The sequence below is a fragment of the Sceloporus undulatus genome, chromosome 6 (assembly GCF_019175285.1).
Source record: "Sceloporus undulatus isolate JIND9_A2432 ecotype Alabama chromosome 6, SceUnd_v1.1, whole genome shotgun sequence".
In the NCBI taxonomy this organism is placed as follows: Eukaryota; Metazoa; Chordata; class Lepidosauria; order Squamata; family Phrynosomatidae; genus Sceloporus; species Sceloporus undulatus.
The window spans coordinates 84,080,407-84,103,799 of record NC_056527.1 but is presented as its reverse complement, the minus strand read 5'-3'; the positions used below and the strand labels follow the sequence as shown (position 1 = coordinate 84,103,799).

The 23,393-nt window shown below is 42.7% G+C and overlaps 2 protein-coding genes across 11 annotated transcripts in view; both read right to left on the bottom strand.

Moving 5' to 3' along the window:
- Positions 1–4,885: 4,885 nt before the first annotated feature.
- HEXIM1 (HEXIM P-TEFb complex subunit 1) lies at positions 4,886–7,341 on the bottom strand. The gene is made up of 2 exons (XM_042477197.1): positions 6,858–7,341; positions 4,886–6,497 (listed from the first exon to the last, which is right to left on the bottom strand). Exon 2 carries the CDS (start codon positions 6,321–6,323, stop codon positions 5,280–5,282), a length of 1,044 nt encoding a protein of 347 aa, XP_042333131.1. The 5' UTR covers positions 6,324–6,497; positions 6,858–7,341; the 3' UTR covers positions 4,886–5,279.
- A 9,649-nt stretch (positions 7,342–16,990) lies between these two features.
- Positions 16,991–23,393, bottom strand: part of ACBD4 (acyl-CoA binding domain containing 4) — a 30,857-nt gene continuing 24,454 nt past the window's right edge. For 7 of the 10 annotated variants that reach the window (XM_042471888.1, XM_042471885.1, XM_042471884.1 and 4 more), the window contains 2 exons: positions 22,790–22,896; positions 16,991–17,126 (listed from right to left, as the gene is read on the bottom strand). In XM_042471888.1, the coding sequence (XP_042327822.1) occupies positions 17,051–17,126; positions 22,790–22,896 (183 nt within the window). In that variant the 3' untranslated portion in view covers positions 16,991–17,050. Of the gene's footprint in view, positions 17,127–20,189; positions 22,897–23,393 lie in introns of those variants that run through there. The other 3 variants (XM_042471893.1, XM_042471894.1, XM_042471891.1) reach the window with 2 other exon arrangements.

Genomic DNA, 23,393 nt, shown 5'->3' with positions numbered 1-23,393 from the left:
TGTTTATTTTGTGTGTGTGTGTGTGCAAGCTACCACTTGCTTATGTAGAACATGCTCTATAAAATGAGATCAGTGACCACAGCTTCTGAAATGCCTCTCCTTTTTTTTGAAATGCCTTCCTCAGCAACATTCTTCTGTTTCCATCCTCTCAGGTTGTTTATAAGATCCAGGTAAAACTCACCTTTACATTTGCAGAGAGCTTTTCAGGCTTATTGATCCTTGTCATTTGGGATTTCCGCTTTGTGATGCATCAGGTTTGGGTTGGCCTTTTCATTTTATGCCAAATTTTATCCTCCATCCTTTCAAGGGAGTGCACCGATGTTACTGCGTTCATCTATTAGCATCCCTGCTTGGTTACCAAGAAAGAGTTCATGTTCACCACCAAAAGTGAGGGCCTGTTAACAAGCACATACTCATCTCTCTAGAACTCCCACTGACTTCATCACTACAACAGTAGTGCTAGAACAAGAGCTAACAATTTGGCTGATATTGCACAGTGAGCTTTGTTACAGAGTGCCTGCCACACATACCTTGCCCTGCTATAAAAATAAATAGGTTTGGAAGAGTTAACGATTTTATAGCACATTTTTCTTTAAAAAATAAACAAATTTATTTTTATTTCCACTATGTTGACACCAATATCATGCACTAAATTCTAAAATGTATGGGTATTAATAGCCCAATAGCCACGCAAGCATACTCTCCTCTTCCTTTTATTGACTGAACATTGGAAAAATGGATGTAGTTTACCTATTTTTCTGGTCCAGTTGCTAGAAATGGATATAGTATCTAACCTTAAAACTAGTAACATGCCCAATTTTCCATTACTTTTCTCCCCTACACCTTAAGAGAAAAGTTACAGAAGGAAGATCATTGGTTAGATTTTAGGTTGCAGGTGCAGATGAGTTTAGTGTATCTTGAAAGATCGCCTCCCCTTTCTCTATTCTCTGGTCAAATTCTAGAATAATTCCTCCTGACACCATGAAAATGATACTATCTTGTCCATTTCTTCCATTATAGGTTTCCCTGTTGAGTTTCACACTTGGCTGAAAGACAGAGAGAATAAGAAAAAAGCTTTGGGTAGAGCAGATGTTCCCAAATCCTAGGGAGAAAAAAAAACCCAAAGGACACAGTAATTATTACTAGAACACCTTTTAAGTTGACATGAAAATAAGAAATGAGTTACACAGAACTTGTAGTATCTGTCATTCCAAAGCATGCTCTGATTCCCTCCTGGGGCTGAACCTTAAAAATCATTTTAACTCCTGCTAGTACTCAAATTCATGGGTATATGTGACAAGGAATTAAACTGGGATTTTAAAAATCCAACAGCTTGTGCCTAGATGAGATACGGAATTAATTTCATCCAGGCCTTTGCCACAAAGTACACACCAGCCACACAATGATTTCCTTACAGAGGAGGCCCACATGCTCTTGCCTGAGAGATAAAAATACCATTTCGTTCTGGACTCAGAGGCACCTTTACAATTCACAAACACTTAAGAGAGACACCTTTTTGTGTCACCACTGCAGCAGCAGCTTGTGTGTGCTTCACATCCTTACTATTATTTCCCTCTTTCATTGCAACTGCCTTAGCCAAAAGACAACCTCCTGCTCATTTTGCCTCCCACTCAGCAACTGAACCAGCCTGTTTCTCCTAAGAGTAGGCTACTCCTTTCTTCCAACAGCTTATGGTAGTAGCAGGTGGAGAGCCCCTTCCAGTTGCAGCCTTGCTGCCCCCACAGCAAGATGAGATCTCCTGATCTCTCTCACTGTAGATACACATCTAGCATCATTAATTTACTTACTGACATTATAACAAATAATAATAAATAATAATTATAAAATTATCTGCACCCCATCTTTCAAGAACAGATAGCTTGCCTCACTCAGACTGATGTACCTTTTCCCTAACCAGTGCCCCTTCGCAGTACATAATATCCCTATAATTTCACATTTACAGCCATGGCTGCATCCTATGGAATGCTAGGGTTTGTAATTTAGTGAGGCCCTACCACTCTCCCTTAACTGCAAATCCCAGGACACCATAGAGCAGAACCATGGCACTTGGGATCATAATGTTGTAGCTGTGTAGTGTAAAAGGGCCCCAGGTGTCTCAGGTGCTTTTAGTGATGGCAGAGCTCAGCTCAGAGTCCAGTGGCGCCTTGGTATTTGCTGGGATTTGGTTCCAGGATCCTCCATGGATACCAGAATCTCTGGATGCTCAGGTCCTCTTATATACAATAGCATAGTAAAATGCTGTCCCTTATATAAAATGGCAAAGTCAATTTTGCTTTTTAGACATTATATATTTCAAAAACATTTGCAAGCCATCGGGTGGATATGGCAGGTCGACTGTATCCACATCCAGGTTGTGCTGATGTTGAAGAGTGGTGTGTATAAGAGAGAATGTGCAATATCCAAAGCAGGGGTGTGGTAGCAGGGCATTTTCCAGGTGCACAACTCCCTCCTTTTATAGGTAGCCTTTCACTGAAGAGGCCAAGGTGTGCTTTGGCCTACAAAGAGTGTCTTTTGTGTGGCTCTCCAGCAGGGATTTATCTCTTATTACACACTGCAATTCCCTGGGGAACCATGGGAATTGATTTGGCCAAGGTGTTGAGACATCTCAATGCCCCGGTTGCCTGGTCCAGAATTTCCAGAGGGACTATTAAGCCATTTTTAGCCTGCAGTATAGAAAAATCCTTAAAGGCCTTGGCCTAGCAGCCACAAAGACATTGATTTCACTTCATCTCTGGCAGAGTCAGAGGCATAATCAAGAGTCAGAGATCAGGCTGTGTTAAGAAACTGGGAGTGTCCTGCAGACTAGTCTGTTCCTGACTCTTTGCACATGTATCCTCTGCCTCCCATTTTTGAAACTAACACAGTATGTGTGTGTGTGTGGCAGCATGTTTGCCACTGTTAGCACCAATTTACATGACATTTTAAAGAGATGATCAGTGGCCTTTTTAATATTGATTAAAAGTGACCTGTTAAACCAAATGAATCATTTTTGACAGCATAGACAACAGGCACAGGAGCAAAGCATAAGGCCCTATATTCCCATGTGAAGATCCTGATCCAGAGCAGGCCCACTGTATTTACTCAAAATTAGATATGAAGTTCCTCAACATATCTATAAAACATCTCAGATTTGAAAATGTATCCATCAGTCACCAGAGGCATGTTTTTATCAATTGGAAAGGTTTCATCAGTGTGTACACAAGGCAAGATGTCCTCTGTAACAGTCAGCATCCTCACTGTTAAACTCCCTTCATAGAAAAGACCACACTGTCTTTTATGATGTTTCAGGTACCCCTCTGTTTTATAATGAAGACCATCTCAGTTCCTCTTTTCAGTTGACTGTTTTGATTGCATTTTGTTACTGTTTTCTAAAATCAGCACACTGCCTAGACTAGAGCACCCATTATGCAGAAGGGAAAGTTGTGTGTATGTATAAACTTGGGTTTGAATCCAGCCATGATCACCACATTGATACAGACACAAAGCTGAAGCTGTTTAACTTCAAAAGAGGGAGCTGATATAGGAAAATGCATGTACAGCTTCACTGAATGCCTCCCAGAGTCTAGCTGTGTTTTGGAGACTGCAGAGTCTTGTATGCATTGGGTCTGGTTTCCTTTTAGAAGATAGCAGCAATCCTAAATGAAACATTTTATGGAACATGCAGGTATATCTGCTTGATGGCTGCTTTGAACTTCAGTCTTAAAATCAGTTATTCTTGTTCAATGTACCCTTCAAAGGATTCTTAATTTAGCAAAAGATGAACCTGCTACTGCAATGTTTAACCAAGTAATGCCAGAGGTGTCTCTTGAAATGTAGCAATAGATAAGCACCCATTCACCTAATAGCAACTTTAAAAGGAGTCTTTGCAGCAAGAGGCTATTGATATTTACTTGGGACTGAACTCTAACTAAAGAGGGACTTGCTCCCAAGTAGGAGTGCATAGCGTTACAACAGAAACATTCAGCTAGACCCTATCCACTCCTCTCATATATTTTGTATCAGGACAGTAAAGCGATCAACAGAGCAGCTGCAGTGGAAGTTGCATTATTCAGATGGCTCGGGTAAGTAAGTCAAGCCATACCAGAGGGCTAGGACAAAGCAAGTGAGCATAGCAGACACCCAGCCGTTCTTGTTGCTGAACAGATGAGGTACAAAAAAGTCCTTACCCCTCCTACCCAAACTGATGCCAAATGTTTTTTGGGGGGAAGGGGAGTTACATCTTCCTCTCCACCTCCCATGCCTCATAACATTCTCATCCTAGTACATCACTATCAAAATGACAAAATGTTTAATGCAGGAAGAGCCAGCAATAATTCATACTAAAACATTTGACAGTAGACCAAAAATTGGAGAGCTAGCCACAGGATTTCAAAGCCCTGCCTTGACTGTACTGCCTTGGGCAAGTGACACTTCCCCATCCTCTGACTCTCCCAAGTGTAAAAATAGGAGCAACAGAGACTTACCACACAGGTTTGCAACAAGGCCAGAGTACAAGAATTACGTTGGCTGTGACAGCACACACACAACAAAAAATTAACTGTAAGGCACAAAGGAAATTCAAGAGTGCTCTAATAGTCATGCTGAACCAATGTTTTTCTACATAATGGAGCTAACAAATGGCTTAGAAATGTCTGTCCCTTCCCATCAGGACCTTTTTTTTCATTGCAATGGAAACATTACATGGAAAAATCATTCACTATATTCTCTGCGAGAGAAAATATTTTGAATCATTTTTCTAGAAATCACAGGAGAACCATTACACTGACATGTCCTTAAGTTTATTAGAACTCTTCAGCATTAATTGGTATACCTTCCCCCCCCCCCAAAAATTTTTTTTTACAACTTTTTCCACCCCTCCTTTCCCCCCCCCCCCCAAACCCACTAGTCTCTCCTTTAAAAGAAACACAAAATCAAAGTTTTGGTAAGTCAGATGTATTTTAAAAAGTCCCCTCACAAATGCTGAATGTTGCCCTGTTTTAAAAAGCACCCCAAAGATCCCTCGATTATACATCATCTTTAAAAAAGAGCACACAGAATGTTAGAGCTATCTTCAAAAAAACCGTGTGTGTGATTTGGGATTTATTCTGATTAAATCATCAAAAGAGGAAAGGTCCATTTGTCTTTTTATATATATTTATATATGTACACACACGCGCACGCACACACACACACAAAATATGGATATAGATCTTGCATTCTCATCCTGGGAAGGGTTTTTCAGTCTCTTTCCGCTTAAGTCCTCAGAAAAGCCCCTGCCTTTACTCTCCCAGTTTGGAGAGCGACTTCTCCTGTTGTCTGCTGAGTTCGTTCTCTTTCAAGAGTTTCTGGTTCTCAGCTCTCAACCTGTCCAGTTCCTGCTCTAACTCACTTACCCGGGGGTCCTCCGTGGAGTCCCCCAAAAACTTCTTGTTCTCCATCCGCAGGCGGTTGTTCTCATCCTCCATCTTGGAGAGGCACTTCTCCAACTCCAGGTACTCCTTGATCAGCTCCTGTTTGCTCATGTTCTGCAGGCTCTCTACGTGGTAACGCTCGTAGGTCTCCGAGAAGTCCTTCTGAAGGAACTCGCTTCCGTCTCCTCCCATCCCGTCGCTGCCGCCATCTTCCTCTTCCACAAAGTCTTCCTCGCTGGTTTCATCCGACTTGGTGGCAGCTCTCTTGGGGCACAGGCCAGTCTTCAGGTCCGGCTCTTCCTGGTCATGGTCTTCCATCAGGAACTGCGTGGTGTTGTACGGTGCCACCGGCTGCCCCTTGGCAAACATTTCCGCCCGCAGCCTGGAAGCGCGCTGGCTCTGCTTCTCGTCGAACTTCTTCTTCTCTTCCCAGCTGAGCTTGTAGTAAGGCTTCCAGTGCCTCTTCTTCTTGGAAGGGCGCCTCCTGTGCTTCTTCTTGCCCAGCTGCCTCTCCTCTTCCCCAAAACCTTGAGGTCTGTACCTTTGGCCAACAGAACCACAGTAGTCTTGGCAAGGCAGGACCAGTGCCTCCCCGTCGTCTGCAGCCGCAGCGCAGTTCTGGGCCACTGCTTCACCTTCCGGGCCACCAAAACTTTGGCCTTCCCCGACGAGAGGAGCTGCCCCTTTGGCACCAAAGCTGGCATCTTCTCCATCCTGCTGCATGGCCTCTCTCGGCTGCCACCTGCCGTCCGCTTCTTCCTGGCTGGAGGGTGGCGATGCCAAAAAGGGTCCACCTCCGCCTCCGCCTCCGCCTCCTCTGTCTCCACCACCTGCACTCCTTTTACAAGGGGAGAGGGGCAAAGTTTTGCCATTCGGTTGCTGCCCGCCGGCAGACACAGCCCCTTCGGCCATCGCTGGCTCTTCCTTTGGCAAGTGTTGTGGTTAAGGCTCCCTTCTTTGCTTTCAAGGACTGAGGACTTCACCCAGCTGCAAGGTCTTTTAACCCTTCAGTTTCTCCAGAGCTCCTCCTCTAAGGTCCCAGTTTGGCAAGTCCTCCGGCTCCTGGCGGCTTCTTCCCTTAGGGCTCTGCAAAGAAGATGATCAAGAGCCTGTTTTGTCACTGGCCTTTGGCTGCTACTGCTTCCTCCCATTTCCCCCCCCCCCCAAAAAAAAAAAAGCTATACTACTAACCCTTGCAAGTGAGCAAATGTTGACAGGGCTCTGCAAAGATGATGACCAAGAGCCCTGTTTTGTTGCTTTGGCTACTTCTTCCTCCCCAAGACCCCCCCCCCCAAAAAAACTCCACTTCTAACCCTTGCAGGAGAGCAAAGGTTGAGAGGGCTCTGCAAAGATGATGACCAAGAGCCCTGACCTTTTTGCTGCTGCTCCTTTTGCAAGAGAGCAAAATGTTTGCAATTGACCCCTTGAAGCAAGCAATATACTCACAGTTGGCAGCACAGATGAGGATGAAGGAGGGTTTCCTATCCTTGCTCCTCTTCCTCTTTGCACATCTGGAAATGCAAACAGTGATGTTGGTGGGAGGGAAGATCAAGCCAGTTGCAAGAGTCCAAATCTCTCTCTCTCTAATGCTGGGATATGAGCAAAAATGTGTGCCACATCCAACAGCTGAGTAGGGCACTGAAAGGGTTAAGCTGCCCAAATCCAGGCACCAAGGAGTTAAAAGCCTTCTCAGTCCTTAAAGGCAGCCCTGATGCTCTCGAAGTTGAAAACAAAAAGGTCTTCCCCAGCAGACCAATAAATTCAGTCCAGCAGCGAAAGGGTTAACAACGCGCCCGGAGAGGAAAGGGTTAACCCTGCCAAGGAAGGGTTAACGTCACTGCGCATGCCCAACATTCGAACGCTCCCCTCTCCTCGGACCTTGCCAACCCTCACCCGAGCACCGCCTGGTCGCAACTGCTACTCCCCGCTTGCTGGCTCGCCTTATATACCCGAGCCAGCCCCTACCTCTCACTGCGCACGCGCCTCTCGTTTCTCGCGTCCCGAGGCGTCTCGGGATTTGTAGTTTGGCCCTCCGATCGATTGCTCAGCTCGTCCTGGACATAAGGACTACACTTCCCAGAGTGGCGTCGAAGCTGGGTTTTTCAGCCAATAAGCTCTTCGCCAAGGCGGGACGGAAAAGAAACCGCTTTCTGATAGGCTGTCAAAACGACTGAGGCGTGAATGGCTCTCTGGGGTGTCTTTCATGAGGAGCTCAGCCAATCAGAGGAGGGTTGTAGGAGGTGGATATTGGGCCGTACCATTATTTCACGCGGGGGTCGGTTTCTTCCAAAGGTGCCGACCCTCTCTTTTTAAAGCACTTATTAAGTATATATTAAAGAACTAAAGTTAGGAACGTCGCCTCGTATTATTTGTTTTTCGTGACTGAAGTGGTATCATTTTCTGGTGATTCTCCCCCGCGTGGAAAAAATGGTAGCGCCCAAAAAGTAGTTCCAACGCGACCCTGAAGATTTATAGGATTCCGTAACGGGGCGCTCGCTTCGGAGCGCAGGATGTTAGTTACAGATCGAATATGTGATGGGAGAATGGATGTCACCCGGTGACGAAAAAGATCTGAACGGCAGCGCCAGGTAGGAAGTCCTCGGTGGCGGAAGGACACTATCATTGTGCCAAGAAACGTCGAGTTATCTGCGACTCTTCCGCTGGGAGGGTGTTGTAAACAAACCGAAGTTAGGAAGTAGTTCCGTCTTAAAGGGACAGTGTCAGCCCCTGCTGCTAAATCAAGTGATGTAATGGAAGGCCAGGGAAGGGGAGTGAGGAGCGGTGGTTAAAGGCTGGGCCTTCCCTTGCTGCTAGTGCTTCCTCTGGGGAACATATATATGTGTGTGTATACGTGCCTTCAAATGGCCACACTATGGATTCCATAGGGTTTCCATTATAAAACCCAGAAGTGGGTTTTCTCCCAATCTCTTCCTCTGAAATACAGCACATTTGGTGGTGGTCTCCCATCCAAGTCCAAACCAGGGCTGACCCTGCTTAGCTTCCAAGATTCCAGGCAGGATCTGGTGGCAACCCTATAGATTCCATAGGTTTTTCTTAGGCAAGAAATACCCAGAGGTGGCTTTGGCAGTTTCTTTCTCTCCAATACAGATCTGGTATTTGTTAGTGGTCTCCCATCCAAGTCCTAACCAGGGCTGACCCTGCTTAGCTTCTATGCTTCCAGGCAGGATCTGGTAGCTTTAGGGTGTCCAGGTTGGCTGTTAACTTATGGAGACCCTTCATGGATTCTTAGGAAAGGAATCCTCAGAGGTGGCTTTGCTAGTTCCTTCCTCTGAAATACAGGCTGCAGCAGCTGGGATTTGGTGGTGGTCTCCCATCCAAGTTCTAACCAGGGCTGACCCTGCTTAGCTTCCAAGATCAGACACTGGAAGGATCTGGTGGCTTCAGGGTACTTGTGTGTGTGTACATGCCTTCAAGTCGCCTGTTGACATAGGGTGACTCCATAGGGTTTTCTTGGGCAAGGAGCCTTCATTCAGAGGTGGTTTTGCCAGTTCCTTCCTCTGAAATTCAGCCAGCAGCACCTGGGATTTCTTGGCAGCCTCCCATCCAAGTGCTAAAGTTGAACACACATATACCGGATATAGGAGAGTCGGAGCCAGCGTGGCGTAGACTAGAACTCTGGAGACCAGGGTTCGAATTCCAGCTCAGCCATGGAAACCCACTGGGTGACCTTGGTCAAGTCACACTCTCTCAGCCTCAGGGGGAAGACAATGGCAAACTTCCTCTGAACAAATTTTGCCAACAAAACCCCACGATAGGTTTGCCCTTAAGGTCTCCATAAGGCAGGAGCTACATGAAGGCACACAAAACACACACATATACATATGAGAGTTGCAACAGACTGAATTAGAGGGTGTTTATTAGTCAATATTCCTGGGTTCTGACTCTTGGGGAAGCTGCGGGGATGAAGGTAGAACGGGCAGCTTGTAGAAAGAGAAGTACACACCTTAAGGAGAAAAATATGGAGGCATTTCATACCATTAGATGTGGAGAAAGCAAATGCATTTTGCACATGCTCTGAGGCCTGTGCAGCTTCACTACTATCCTAAATCTTGTGGGCATTCACATTCAATATGCCCCAATTAGCCATTTGAAAAATAAATAAATACAGGAGGCATATACAGTGGGCCCTTGATATCTGCGGGGGTTTGGTTCCAGGTCCCTTCATGGATACCAAAATCCATGGATGCTCAAGTCCCTTTAATACAATGGCATAGTGAAATGGTGCCCCTTATACACAATGGCAAAGTCAAAGTTTGCTTTTTGGAATTTATATACTGTATTAATATATATACTGTATATATATATTTTCAAGCCGTGGATGCTTGAAACTGTGGATAAAAAATCAGTGGATATGGAGAGCCGCCTGTATTAAATGTAGAGAGATCTTGTAGCGCCTTTGAGACTAACTGGAAGAAAGTAGTTGGCACCAGGAGCTTCCCTAGGCTTCAGTCTCCTTCCTTAGCTGCATTTGGATATAATAATAATAATAATAATAATAATAATAATAATAATAATAATAATAATAATAATAATAATAATAATGTAGAGAGATCTTGTAGCGCCTTTGAGACTAACTGGAAGAAAGAAGTTGGCAGCACTTAGTCTCAAAGTTGCCACAAGACCTCTCTACATACTGATTCTACAGACTAACAGGGCTATATCTTTGTATTAAATGCTGTCTCTTCCCAGTGCTTACTTCCACACAGCTGGAGATGCAGGCCATGCTGCAAGCCTCATTTCCTGCACTTGATCCACCCAGCAGATCTTCCTTTATACCCCTTTAATGTCTCATTCCCACATTTGGGGTATGTGTGCCATGTTTGTGAGAAGAACAAGGGGTTGGTGGTATCTCTGAGAAGGCTTTGCTTGTAATACCCATGGCAGGAAGCCTACATTTAAGTGCTCCATGCCCAGGGATGCAGCTACAAAAGCTTGCAATATGAGGGCATTGTTCCTTCTTAATGGTTCTTCCTCCCACTGAAATGTTCCCTCGGTCCTTAAATTTCTAGCAGCATTGAAAACTACTCACACCTAGAACTGTTTTACTTGCTGTTTAGTTTATCACACAAAGGAGATTATCCCATGAATAGCCCAGAAAAAATGCGTAATAATGCGAAACGATTTCACACGACGTCGCACAAAACCCGCCATTAAAGTGGTCACAAAGGAGCATTAATACACATCTTTTTACTCTCGGGATTTCAGGGGCAATGCATGCATTTCCAGTACATCACTTTATTTGCGCAGTTGTGTGTGATAACTATTGGTGCAATTACTTGCCATTTTCGCTTTATTTGCGGGATACTTTAAACGTGCTTTAATTAATTAGTCCCAGTGTGATAAACTCCCGCGTTTGCATTCTCGTGGTACCTTTGCCTGTCCCTTTTCTTTGGATGCCTAATGCCTAATTTCCAAATTCTGAGGTTTTCAGTGACTGCAATGCTAGATATTTGGGGAGTGAAGGAAAATTTAATGGGGGGGGGGCAGAATTCTAATTTGAAAGAAGGGGATGCTCTTATTCCATCGCTGCCCTTGCTTCTGTCTCTTTGGAGCAAAGCAGCTCGAGGGATATAATAGTAACATCTTTGGGAAGATGAACTACCATTGTGGACAAGGGGAGGGAGTCTTTCAGGGGCACAGTTTCACAACCACTGTTTATTCGTTATTGCTGTGTGCCTTCGAGTCGTTTCCGACTTACAGCAACCCTAAAACGAACCTATCAAAGGGTTTTCTTGGCAAGTTGCTTCAGAGGGGGGTTGCCATTGTCATCCTCTGAGGCTGAGAGAGTGTGACTCATCCAGTGGGTAAGGTTTCATGGCCTGGCGGGCATTCAACCCCTGCTCTCCAGGCCAGAGAATCATAGAATCATAGTTGGAAGAGACCGCAAGGGCCATGCAGTCCAACCCCCTGCCATGCAGGAAATCTAAATCATTACACCATGCTGTTTATAGTTTCTTTTTATTTCCTATTGTGAGAGTAAGGCACCCTCCTCACTATAGAAATAATGCTATTTTGACACTACTTTAGCTGCCACAGCTCCATACTACCGAATTCTGTGATTTGTATTTTTGTGGGACACCAGCACTCTTTGGCAGAGAAAGCTAAAGGCCTTGCAAAATTACAGATCCCAGGATTCCATAGGATGGAGTTGCAGCACCTGAAGGGTTGTCAAACTGCGTTATTTGTACAGTGCAGGTGCACCAGAGAGGAAATGAAGTAAACTTGGAATGCTCATGTTCTATATGTAACTATGGATCTAGTTTTAACACTATAGTGCTTGTGTGTTATTAAAAGCAAATTATTAAAGGAAATCTAAAACTTTTGTGTCAGGAAGGTTTTTATTTATTTATTTATTTATTAGGGTCTTTGATAACATGCAGTACATTGACATTCACTCCCTTGAGTCCTTGTAGTGGGCAAATGGTGGGATATAAGTAGTGAATTCATCATCATCATCATCATCACCATCATCATCATCATCATAGTCGCCATCATTAGAATGATTCCTTACTCTTTTCTTGAGAGAAGTCAGAAATCTAATATGAAAACTCTGGTATATCTGGTATATATCAAAGTTCCACTTTAATCTAGCATTATTTTTTAAAGCCCATTCATTTTTTCCGAACAGCCATATGATGTCCGCACTTAATTAAGTCACATTTTAAAGATGCAGGTATGCAGTCAAACATCAGCTGCATATGAACTCGCAACTTATAAAACGTAGACAATAGGGACAAATGGGATAGTTAGCCCCATTTAGCTGAAATTAATTATAAAGGAGCTCAAATTTCACTCTTTGGTCTGAAAGCTCCAATTTTGCCATGCCTATTTTAATTCGCTTGCAGAGAAGCTGAGGATGGTCCAAGTATTACTTTTGAAAGTAGCCAGCGGAAACTTGGAAAAGTTTGCCTTAACCTATCTCAGCACTTCCAACTATTTACATATCCCTTATATCTAAAAACGTCAAAGCTGTGTACATCAATACAATTTAAAATATATTCATGTCACAAAACACATCATGCACACATTCTTTTTCAAGAATTCAAAGATATAGCCGCGTTAGTCTGTAGAATCAGTATGCAGAGAGATCTTGTAGCGAAAGTGCTACAAGATCTCTCTACGTACTGATTCAAGTCCAAGAAACGGATGGTAGGTGGGAAAAAATAGGGAAGGCTTGCTCAAGTAAATATGCTTAACATGCCTCTTAAATTAAGAACGGAGGAAGCATGTCGGAGTTCTAGTGGAAGAACATCTCTACAGAGTGGCAGGATCAGCCTGTAAAGGTGGCTATGTTACAGATGAAGAAATTGAGCCTGGGAAAATGCAACATGCCTAAGGCACTGAAGTTATGACAGAGCCCAGTGCTTAAATCCAGGTCAAATTCCAACTCTCTTATCGTACTGGACGGCTCATGTCTTCCCATAACAAATTTCTCCCGTATGATTTTTAACATCTTGGCCTGATGAAGAAGCTGGTGGAGTTTGGAAAGCTTGCAATTTGCATTTTGTGCTTTTGGGTTGGCCAGTAAAGGTGTCACTGTTTAATGGATTTTGGATGTTATTGTACTTTGCTACATGGCCGACATGGCTACACTTGGATATGCATGCCAAATTTAGTAACTCACCAGACTCTGGAGTAGTCCAAAAGAGATGGTTTACTCAGAGATCTGGCTTACTTCCACGCGAGTGGATGGAAGTTTACAGCCCAAAGAACAATAGGTAGGCAATAAACAATAAAAGAATAAGGTATAGCAGCTGTGTAGATTTGGGCATGTTTTCTCAAAAATAAGTTTTGAGTTCAGTGGGACTTGCTTTCTAGTGCCACTGTTAATCCTTTGTCTGCTGAGGAAACTACTTGATCCTATTTTATCATCAGGTGACAGTAAATCAACCAACCAACCCAACATTAGTTCAACGTAGGTGTCCCCAACCTGGTTCCCCCTAGATCTGTTAGGCTACAGCTCTCAAAACTCACTTGGGGATTCTGCAAATTGTAATCCAATGCATCTGGAGAACACTAGTTTGAGGATCTTGGTTGAGTGTTTGTCATTTCAGAATTTCTTCTTCAGCTCTGGCAAAGCTGGCCCATGACATTTAGAAGTCCTACAAAAATTAGAACAGTGATTCATGGCCCTCAAGACTTAGATCTGGGGAAAGGCCTTCCTCCGCTGTGCAGCAGCCTTGCTGTGCAACATTTTGTACAAAGGACTTCCATCTTAGTTCCCTTTCAATAAAACGGGAATAGCAGTCACCCAGCTTTTAAGGTCGTTGTACAAATTATTGCAATAATAAAAATTGACGAGGATAATGATGATGGTACTTTGTTGTAGATAAAAGATTTTCCTTCTGCTGTAAGCTAGTAAAATTTTCCTCCAGTGTAGTTCTAATATTAAACCAAGTCAGTACAGTTCCCCTCACTCCTTCCAGATTACTGCTTTCTAGGGACGTTCCCGGTCTCTTTCTTCAGAAAGGGACTGCATATTGGTATTTCTAATGGTAGTGCGGAAAGCGTTTTCCTTCTAGGTTGCTCCCGGAGGTTTGGCCCAGTTCCTATTTGGACAGGCTGTTCCCCTTTGGAGGGGAGAGCAGGAACACCAAACAAACAGCTGAACTCCACAAGAAAATGCTCCCACTGACAAGGCTGCCAGCTCTTTATTTCTTCTTGGTGTCAAAGCTTTTGTCCACTGAAGGTAACATAGGGTCTAATCCATGTGGTGACCTCACTGTTTTAGTGTTTTTGTTTTATTTGGCATCCCAGAGCCCTGTCTTTGCCAAAGAGTCGTTGCTTTGGAGCAGTGAGGACTATATGAGGAGGTCCCAGCATAGATCTGGATCCAGAAAAATAGGGTGGCATAGCAGCTGTTCCTCAGAGATTCACATTTGGGAGTTTGAACTACCTCTATCAGCTAAATGGCAATATCTACAACTGAAACATTTATTACAATCCAGATTTTGGTTCTGCAGGTTTAAGGGCATCTGATATTATAGACAATATTATAGACATTAATTGAGGCCAGTCAAATATCCAAGACAACAATCAGTCAATCAATCAATACACATTTCTGCTATCTATAAATAGATATGATTCACAAGATGCCAGCCTCAGATGCAGGCGAAACGTCAGGATAAAACTCTTCTAGAACATGGCCACATAGCCCGAAAAGCCCACAAGAAACTATGGCACACAAGGTTTACAGCAAGAATGCAATAGAAAATTAGAAGACCCAGTTCTGACTAATCAATGGTCATCCGTTTTAGCATCTATAATTAGTATGACTATTGATGACTGATTATGGTCCAAAACACACTGCAGAAATAATCCAGTTTGACGCTGCTTTAACAGTCCTGGCTCAATGCCAGGGAATTCTGGGAACTGTAGTTTTGTGAAATATTTCACCCCTCTCTGGCAGAGAGCTTTGGTGCCTAACACTAAACCAGGGAAGTTAAAGCAGTCTCAAACTGGATTATTTCTGCAGTGTGTTTTGGACCTATGTCTTATACAGCAGAAATCACTCTTTCTGGTATATTTAGTCATCACAACATCTAAATCTGCAAATTGTTGGAGATGTAATATTTGCGGCTAATGCTTCCATAATACATATGTATGGGAACCATCCTTATATTTTGTACCCATATTGTGTACCTATATTTTGGATGGAAGTAGTAATTACATGACTGAATTTGGTACTGGAAAGTTTCTTGATATTCAGGGACATGCATGTCCTGTTGGGTTATTTATCTGTTTCTTAGAAATTAACAAATGGCCAATGGAAGTGGATTTTTGGTGCCCCTTTGACTGCTAAACAATTGATACTTTTGTTACTGGAAAGATGATTTCCCTCCACCTGACATCCAATGGATAGAAGATGAACAGTGCTTGCAACATTTAAAAGAATGATGTACTGTACTCTATGGATGCAATTTACAAATGGACTTACATTTGGACATTTGGCCAGCTTTTATAGAAACTTACATCTAACATGGTTATTTTTCATCAATGTGTGTTTTTATTTTCCTGGTTTTGTTATACAAAAAAGATTATTAAATGTAAGTGATAACATTTTTGCACATAAATAAATACAAGATTTGGGACCTTGCAAAGTCTGGATGAAACCACAACATCAGCAAGAGTTGCCAACTGCCTTGGCAAAACAACAGCCTAGTCTTCTCTTATGCCTTTAACAGAAATCCGCAAGTGAAGCTTTCCAAAGTGTTTCCGAGTGACATAATAAAACAGTGGTGGGCCTTTCACTGTACAGTATTAGAGATCAATATTGTACTTTAAGTGCCATAGAGCCAGTGTGGCATAGCGGTTTGAGCATTGGCCTATGACTTTGCAGAGCAGGGTTCGAATCCCTCGTTCAGTCAAGAAAATCCACTGGGTGACCCTAGGCAAGTCACAGTCTCTCAGCTTCAAAGGAAGGCATGGCAAGCCCCCTCTGAACAAACCTTGCCAAGAAAACCCCATTAGAGAGTCACCTTAGGGTCACCATAAGTCAGAAATGACTTGAAGACAAAGGACACAAACACATAGTTCCATCTGTGGAAACCTGGGATTTGTAGTTTAGGCATGAAGATTTAGAATTCTCAGCCAGAGAGATCTAGTGCCTCACCAAACTACAAACCCAGCTTCCTGAAGATACAGCCATTGCAGTTAAGGTGGAATCATAGTGCTGTAATTGTGTTGTGTGAAAAGTCCCAGTGTCATGTGCCAGGCAAAACTACAATAGTTGTGTGGAAAGTTGGCAATCCTAATTTCAGCTTCTATTTCCTCCTATTTAGGAAAATGACACACTAAACACATGGGGAAAACTGGACTGGATCAAGACTTACCAGTAGTCATACTTAGCAGATCTAATTAATTCAATGAGACTAAATCATGAGCTAACCTCATAGTGGCCCCACTGTAAATTTGAGTGTCTGGTACCAATTCACTAATATAATGCGGTCAAGCTTGCTTTCCACCCTGATATATATCTGAGGCCATTACTGAGAGATATCCTGGCATGTGTTTGTGTGGGATGTCTATCCACGCAAAGCCCAGAAAAATACACTATGCCCTTCTCCATTGTCACTACAAGATATTTGCCCTTTGTTCGCAATGCTGTTGTGTGCCTTCAAGTCATTTCTGACTTATGGCGACCCTAAGGTGAACCTATCACAGGATTTTCTTAGCAGAATGTGTTCAGAAGGGGTTTGCCTTTACTTCCTTCTGAGGCTGAGAAAATGTGACTTGCCCAAGGCCACCCAGTGAGTTTCCATGGCCTAGTGGGGATTCGAACCGTGGTCTCGAGTTGTAGTCCAATGCTCAAATCATGTGCACCTTAATAACTAACTTCTGCCAACTGGGAAATAATACTGATCTGCCTTATAGAATTCATTTGGCTAGTTAAGCACCTTCCAGATAATTGATACTAGTGGAAGTACCCAGATCTGCACAACTTGGAAACCTCTAACTCCACTTTCCCTGCCATCCAGCAGGTCACACTTTCTCTGCCACCTGGTGACTGGACATTGGTACTGCAGGATATAGGCATATCCATATCTAGATGATGGTGATGATGATGATGAAGCTTTATTTATACAGCACTGTAAATTTACACCACACTGTACATAGAATCAATTAAAATAGCTAAAATAACATGGCAGGGTGTTGGACTGGATGGCTCTTGCGGTCTCTTCCAACTCTGCAATTCTATGGAGACATATACATATTACTACATGTTAACATTCAATAAAATAGGCTAGCATCTTGTCTTTGGTCATTGTGGTGGTGGTCAGAATCGTTTACTGACCAGCATGGTGAACCCTTAATCTTGTTTGTAGTCAAATTGTATTTTAATGTTGCCTTTTTGTATGTTTTTAACTATATTGTCATCATTTTAGGTCGCAAGCTGCACTGAATCCCATTCTTGGGGGAATGGTTAATAGAAGAGTTTAATTCACTTTTAATGTTGATTTTTTTTTGGCATGTTTTTAAATTCTATGGTAATCATTTTAAACTGTAAACTATTTTAAATCTCAGTCTTGGGGACAACGCTGGGTATAAATACAGTTAATAATAATATCCATAATAATTATAACAACAACAGCAACATAAATTTGTTGTTGTTGTTGTCCCTGTTTGAATCTATCTAAAGAAACCATTTGGTTTCCGTGCACGATCCTGAATTCTAGTATTACAAAAGCTTCTCTGTTAATGACTTTTTCCAGACAAGTGCATAATTTTATATGCTTCCATTATGTTTTTCCTTTCTCTTTACCTTTTTTCTAAAGTCAACAGACCCAAGTGTTGCAACCCTTCCTTGTAGGACAGTTCCTCCCATCCTACTGTCATATTGGTTGCCCTTTTCTATTGGGTGGGTGCCATATACACCTGTCCCTTCACATTCGCTGGGGTTAGGGGCAAGGACCCCCCTAGATGCAGAAAAACTGCAAAAAACAAAAACATTGTTTTTACTTGAGAGAACGCCTCTCTAAGAACCTCTAGGTTGTCCAGTGCAACTCAGTGATCAACATCTGCCAGGCATTGATGCTGGAGGAGCTACAAATGCCTAATGGAGTGTTGTCTCTAGGGATCTCTAGGTCCTTCAATGTGAGTTTTGGTTAAAGTTGACCAAAGAGTTGCGCTGGAGGACCTAGATATTCCTAGAGAGAACATAATAAATTCTGTGAATAATCAAATCTACAAAAGTCAAAGCCACCAATGCAGTGGGATGAGTGCATTAAAAAATTCAGCTGTCTGAATGTAATTGTCAGTGTCGGACATCTTAGCTGGACTCCTGCCGGTGTGCTGTGCCAACACAACTAGTCTGGTGTAGACCAGTGTTACTCAAAGCTCTAATAATCCTCAGACCCGTGCTAGTCCCTGGAAAGTTTCCAGGAAAGAAAAGAACAAGTGTAGCCAATGGTCGCAAATATGGGTTGGTCTGGCAGGGGGTGGGGGAATAATTGTGGGACTTCCGCATCAGAAAACCTGAGAGAAGCACTGGTGTAAACTGGCAGGAAAAGAAAAAGACAGCAATTGAAGTGGACAGGAAGGAAGGAAGGAAAGAAAGAAAGAAACTGGCTGCGTGAACCAGGTTTTGTTTGCCTTTCCTCTCCACCTTGGATAGTCTACCAGAGGGATTCCAGCCACTGCCTCTGTTGTGAGACCCAGAAATATGTGTCCCATCTTTTCAAGAGATATTCTTCACAAGGTGTTTAGCAAGGATGGGGAAAGGGTGGCCCATGAGCTGCATGCCAGTTTCACCAGTGTCCACAACTTCCTTATGAAAGCCATACAAAAACTAACACAGCCATGCTCAAATGCATATCTGCAGCAAAGAATGTCCCTCGCCTTTTCTTTGGCTGTATCCTGGCCCAAATGGAGTCCAGAACTGACATAATGTCTCTTCCGGTTGCCATCTTGGCTGGGATATGGCAGACAAAAATGATCTGCTTGGCTGCTGTGAGGGCTCTGCAGGAGGAAAACTGACCGCTGATGCTCAGTTGTCCATCCCTGGTGTACCGCCATTGACTCAGGCAAGTTTCTCCTTTCCATCTTACTGCATGGCAGTGGTACAAGCTGATATTAAGCCAGTCATGAATATCAAGGCTGGAATGTGGATCAGAATCACAATCCAAAGCTGGCATGTGGAAGAATGCAAATACTGTACTTTTTTCACCTTCCAGAGGTTCCAGCCTTGATATGCTGTTTCCTGTCTTGCAAGTCTTAGCTGGGGAGCCTCAGCCACTGTGCTACAATATCACATGCTATTTGCTTTCCTGTCATTCATTTTTTGTGGTTTTGGAGTCTTACTGATTCTGGATGTAGTCACTGCCATTCCTTCTGTTTCCTGTCTTGGAAGACACTTCTCTGAAATCTCAGTTACTCCTCATACAGCCTATCTCTCCCTCTGCCAACTGCTCTTTGGTTGCAGTTAAATCCCTTCTTTTAATACAAGACATTGTCTGGAATAATAACTAATTCATAGGTAGGGAGGCTTGCCCCCTAATGACTGAAGGTGGTTTTTTAGACCAGTGCTTCTTAAGCTACCTGATGTTGGGGAGCAGCAGTTATTTCCATTGCCAGAGATCAGTACCATATTTGTGGCCATTGGCTACAATAGTTTTTTTCTTTGCTATACATTTTCCAGGGACCATCAGCTAATGGCTTGTGCACCAGCACTAGTCCATGGACTATCACTGGCATGATATGCTGGTGTATTCATGGCCATAAATACTTCCAAAATTCTCTGCTAGAATATATCAAGGAGCAACAGGGAATCATCAAAGTCCACACACAGTCCCAGATTATATATCCCTATGCTACAAAATCAGTATGTTGGAAAGAACCTCAAAGGCATCTACTGTAGTTCAAAACTGAAAAATGCTACATTCTCAGGCTACAGAAAGACTTAAATTGATTAATCTGTCGCCTAGTGTTCGAAGATGGTACTGAGTCTACAGATTAAAATGGATTTTAAAAATGGATTAAAAGCAAAATAACTTGGAGGTACATGCCCTTAGAGACCCTTTAGCATATATGGCAAGTTTCTAAAAGCATCATTATTATTGATTTTTAGGGCAGCTCACAACTTTAAGTACAGCTTTCGTCTACTTGCTAAAGTCACCTTCTACTATTGACCAGCCTGAGAGTCTCCTGTTCATCGTACATTTGGGTCTGGGCAAATGCTTGTTCTATGCTCCTTAGAATTCCAGGCTAGAGGTAACAGGAAGATAAATTTTGGTAGAACTTTAGGAGAAATCATAATAATTCTCATGGTTGCCATCATTCATTTATTTGTAAGCCACTTTCCATAATAAAATCATGTTAAAATCGTCTAACAACAACATCAGCACAAACTATACAATCAAATCCAGAGCCAAGAATAACTGAAAATCAGGATTTAAACAGCTATGCCATCACTTAATGATGGTAGGAGCAGCTGGCTAGTGGAACCAACATGTGGCCATGGAAGTGGTGGTAACAAGCAGAGGGTAGACAACTATCATTGGAGACGCTCTAGCTCTGGATTTCTTGCACTGAATAAGAACAGTGAGCTACATGGCTTTCCAGGCTCCTTCCAACTCTGAGCAGCTTGCTGGGGGTACAAGGTGGACAGCAAGTCCTACTTGAATGGGAATACTTGATTCCTTCCCTGAGATGCAAACACTGGTAAAGACTATCATTTTTACATCAGAAGGAGTCCCTTCTTTCTTCATGGTTTAGAAAAACTAACTGATTAGTAAGTATTTCAAATATAGGCTGCATTTTAGCCTCCTCACAGCCATTTCACACTCATGGGGAACAGCCAGGATCAGAGGCACATCTGGCTATGTCCCCATATCCAAATATGAAATGATTACACTAATGCTGAGATCCATTTGAATCCTCTGGAGGTCTTGGTGCTTCTGTAATCATTTAGGGTCTAGCTACAAGGACAAAGCTAGAAGCTTCTTTGATCTTGCTCACTCCCCATGAGATGCACAATGGACACACAATTCAGAAACTATACAGTAAGATCAGGGGTGGACTTAGAGAGCTGTGGAGGAGGAAGGAAAGTCCAACTGCTGCAGACCCTAAGCTTAAGGGAAACGTACATGTGCGTATGTTCCTAACAGGATGCCAGAGTTAACATATATTTTCTAACAGGGGACACAAAAACATACACTATGCTGGGGAAGTACACTAGCATATGAATCACTGCAAAAGCATTTGCACTTTCTCAGAGGTTGGTCTCTAGTACAGCTGATCTTTTTACAAGCCTGTATTCAGTCCTCCCTTTCATTTTTACCTGGGTGAGTACAGTTAACTGGTTATTGTGCGCTGGGAGAATTCAAGGCCATGGTAGCCATTGCACAACATTCATGGCCATAAATACTTCCAAAATTCTCTGCTAGAACATATCAAGGATCAACAGGGAATCACCAAAGTCCACACACAGCCCCAGATTATATACCCCTGTGCTACAATATCAGTATGTTGGAAAGGACCTCAAAGGCATCTAGTTCAAACCAGAAAAATGCTACAACATCCTTTAAAGCAGTGGTTCTCAACCTTCCTAATGCTATGACCCTTTAATACAGTTCCTCATGTTGTGGTGACCCCCAGCCATAGAGGAGCGGTGTCTTGGTTCCTAAGACCATTGGAAATATGTGTTTTTAAACCAATAAAATTGTTTATTAAAAAAATAAAAGGAAATATGTGTTTTTCAGTGGTCTTAGGCGACCCCTGTGAAAGGGTTATTCAACCCTCAAAGGAGTTGTGACCCACAGATTGACAACCACTGCTTTAAAGGCAGTCTTCCAGCCTCTGCTTAAAAATTTGAATGAAGGACAATCTGCACCTTCTGTGCCAGTCTGTTGCACTGTCAAACAAATTTACCTGTCAAGTTGCCCTCCCCAATGAGTATTAAAAAATAAAAAACACTGTCTTATAGGTCTTTTGTTTTGATCTCTACGCAATAGAGCAACAGAAAACCAATTTGCTCTTTGACATGTGACAACCCTTGAAATTTGTGAAGATGGCTATCACATCATCTCTTAATTATCTCTTCTCCAGGCTAAACATGCCCAACTTAAGCTTGATCAAAGTGTTGCCTTTTTCCACTCACACCTGAGAAAGGAAGGAGGGCATGAAAATAGGTGGCAATTTTGTCAGCATGATGGCTATCAGGCCTTGTGAAATGAGGAGGCATCAAGAGAGAAGAGGCAGACACAGTTTCCTTTATGAGCATCACATGGTTTTGCATGGTTGGGATGGTTTACTTACTGAGATCAAAACAAAATCTCCAAAATGCATTGCCTCCTTGAACAAAAAGGGTTACCTTCTGTCTTTAATGAAGAAAGCCTTCTACCGTCTTCTGTCTTAATTAAGAAAGCCTTCTACCAATTCAAGCCCTGAATTACTCTACATTGGAAGTGAGGAACATTTGGCTCTTCAGCTGCCAGAAGCCCCAGTCAGCATAGCCAACGATAAAGGTTTATGGGAGATCTAGTCTAAAATATCAGGAGGACTAACCATTTCTCATATGATGCTGCATTATGTGATACACATGACTGCCAGCTTAATGTTGAAAGGATTGTCAGGAAAAGCTTTGTACTTTTAAGTCTCTGTTCTCTCTTGGAGCTTTCCTTGTGGTGTCTGAAAAAATACCACAGGTTTCTCTTTGTAGTCACTTTCCTCTTTCTCTTTATTTATATCTTCCCTTCCCATGATAAGCCTGCAGTGCTGTGGTTAGAAAAAAGATAAAAAATCCCTTGTAATAGAGATGTTGGTAGACATTCAGTGTCGAGAGTCTGAAATCATCACAACTTTTAAATCATTTCCAGATTGTTATTGTATACGTTGGTCACAGACAGGTAGACATTCACCTCTTCTGTCTCTGAAAACACCAAAGAAGCCACTGGACAACAAAAGGCCAAGCCAGCAAGAAAATCCAGCTAGGAGGAGACAGGTGTATAGGCCATCTTGGTGGTTCCTGTGGAACAAGAGAAAGGGGTGAGGTAAAAATCTGGACTCAATTAAAGAAGAAGAAGAAAACCACCGCAATTGAACATCACCTCTTATGTGCTCTCAGCAGCTCCACAACAAGTTAATTTGGTTTAACTTATCCCAACTTATCTCAGCAGCTCCACAATAAGATAACTGGCTTAACATATCCCAATTTAGGATTTATATAAGGCTGGCTCCTAGGTGGAACGGATCAGCTAGCACTTTATTCATTAATCAACATTTCCCTGCTACTTGTGTGGCCAGCTGTGAATGGTAATAAAAATGTCTTTTACATGTACACAGCAGTCTTTATTCTTGTATTTATTATCAACTTTTTATGTTTCTGTTTTTAAATTAAGTCATGCTCCTGATGCAGGGCTTTAAAGAATAAATTTTGACCTATAGCTTCCAGAACCCCTCAGTCACTAAAGCTTTTGACTTCCAAGACTGATTCTAATGACTAATGCCACTTCAATATTTGCA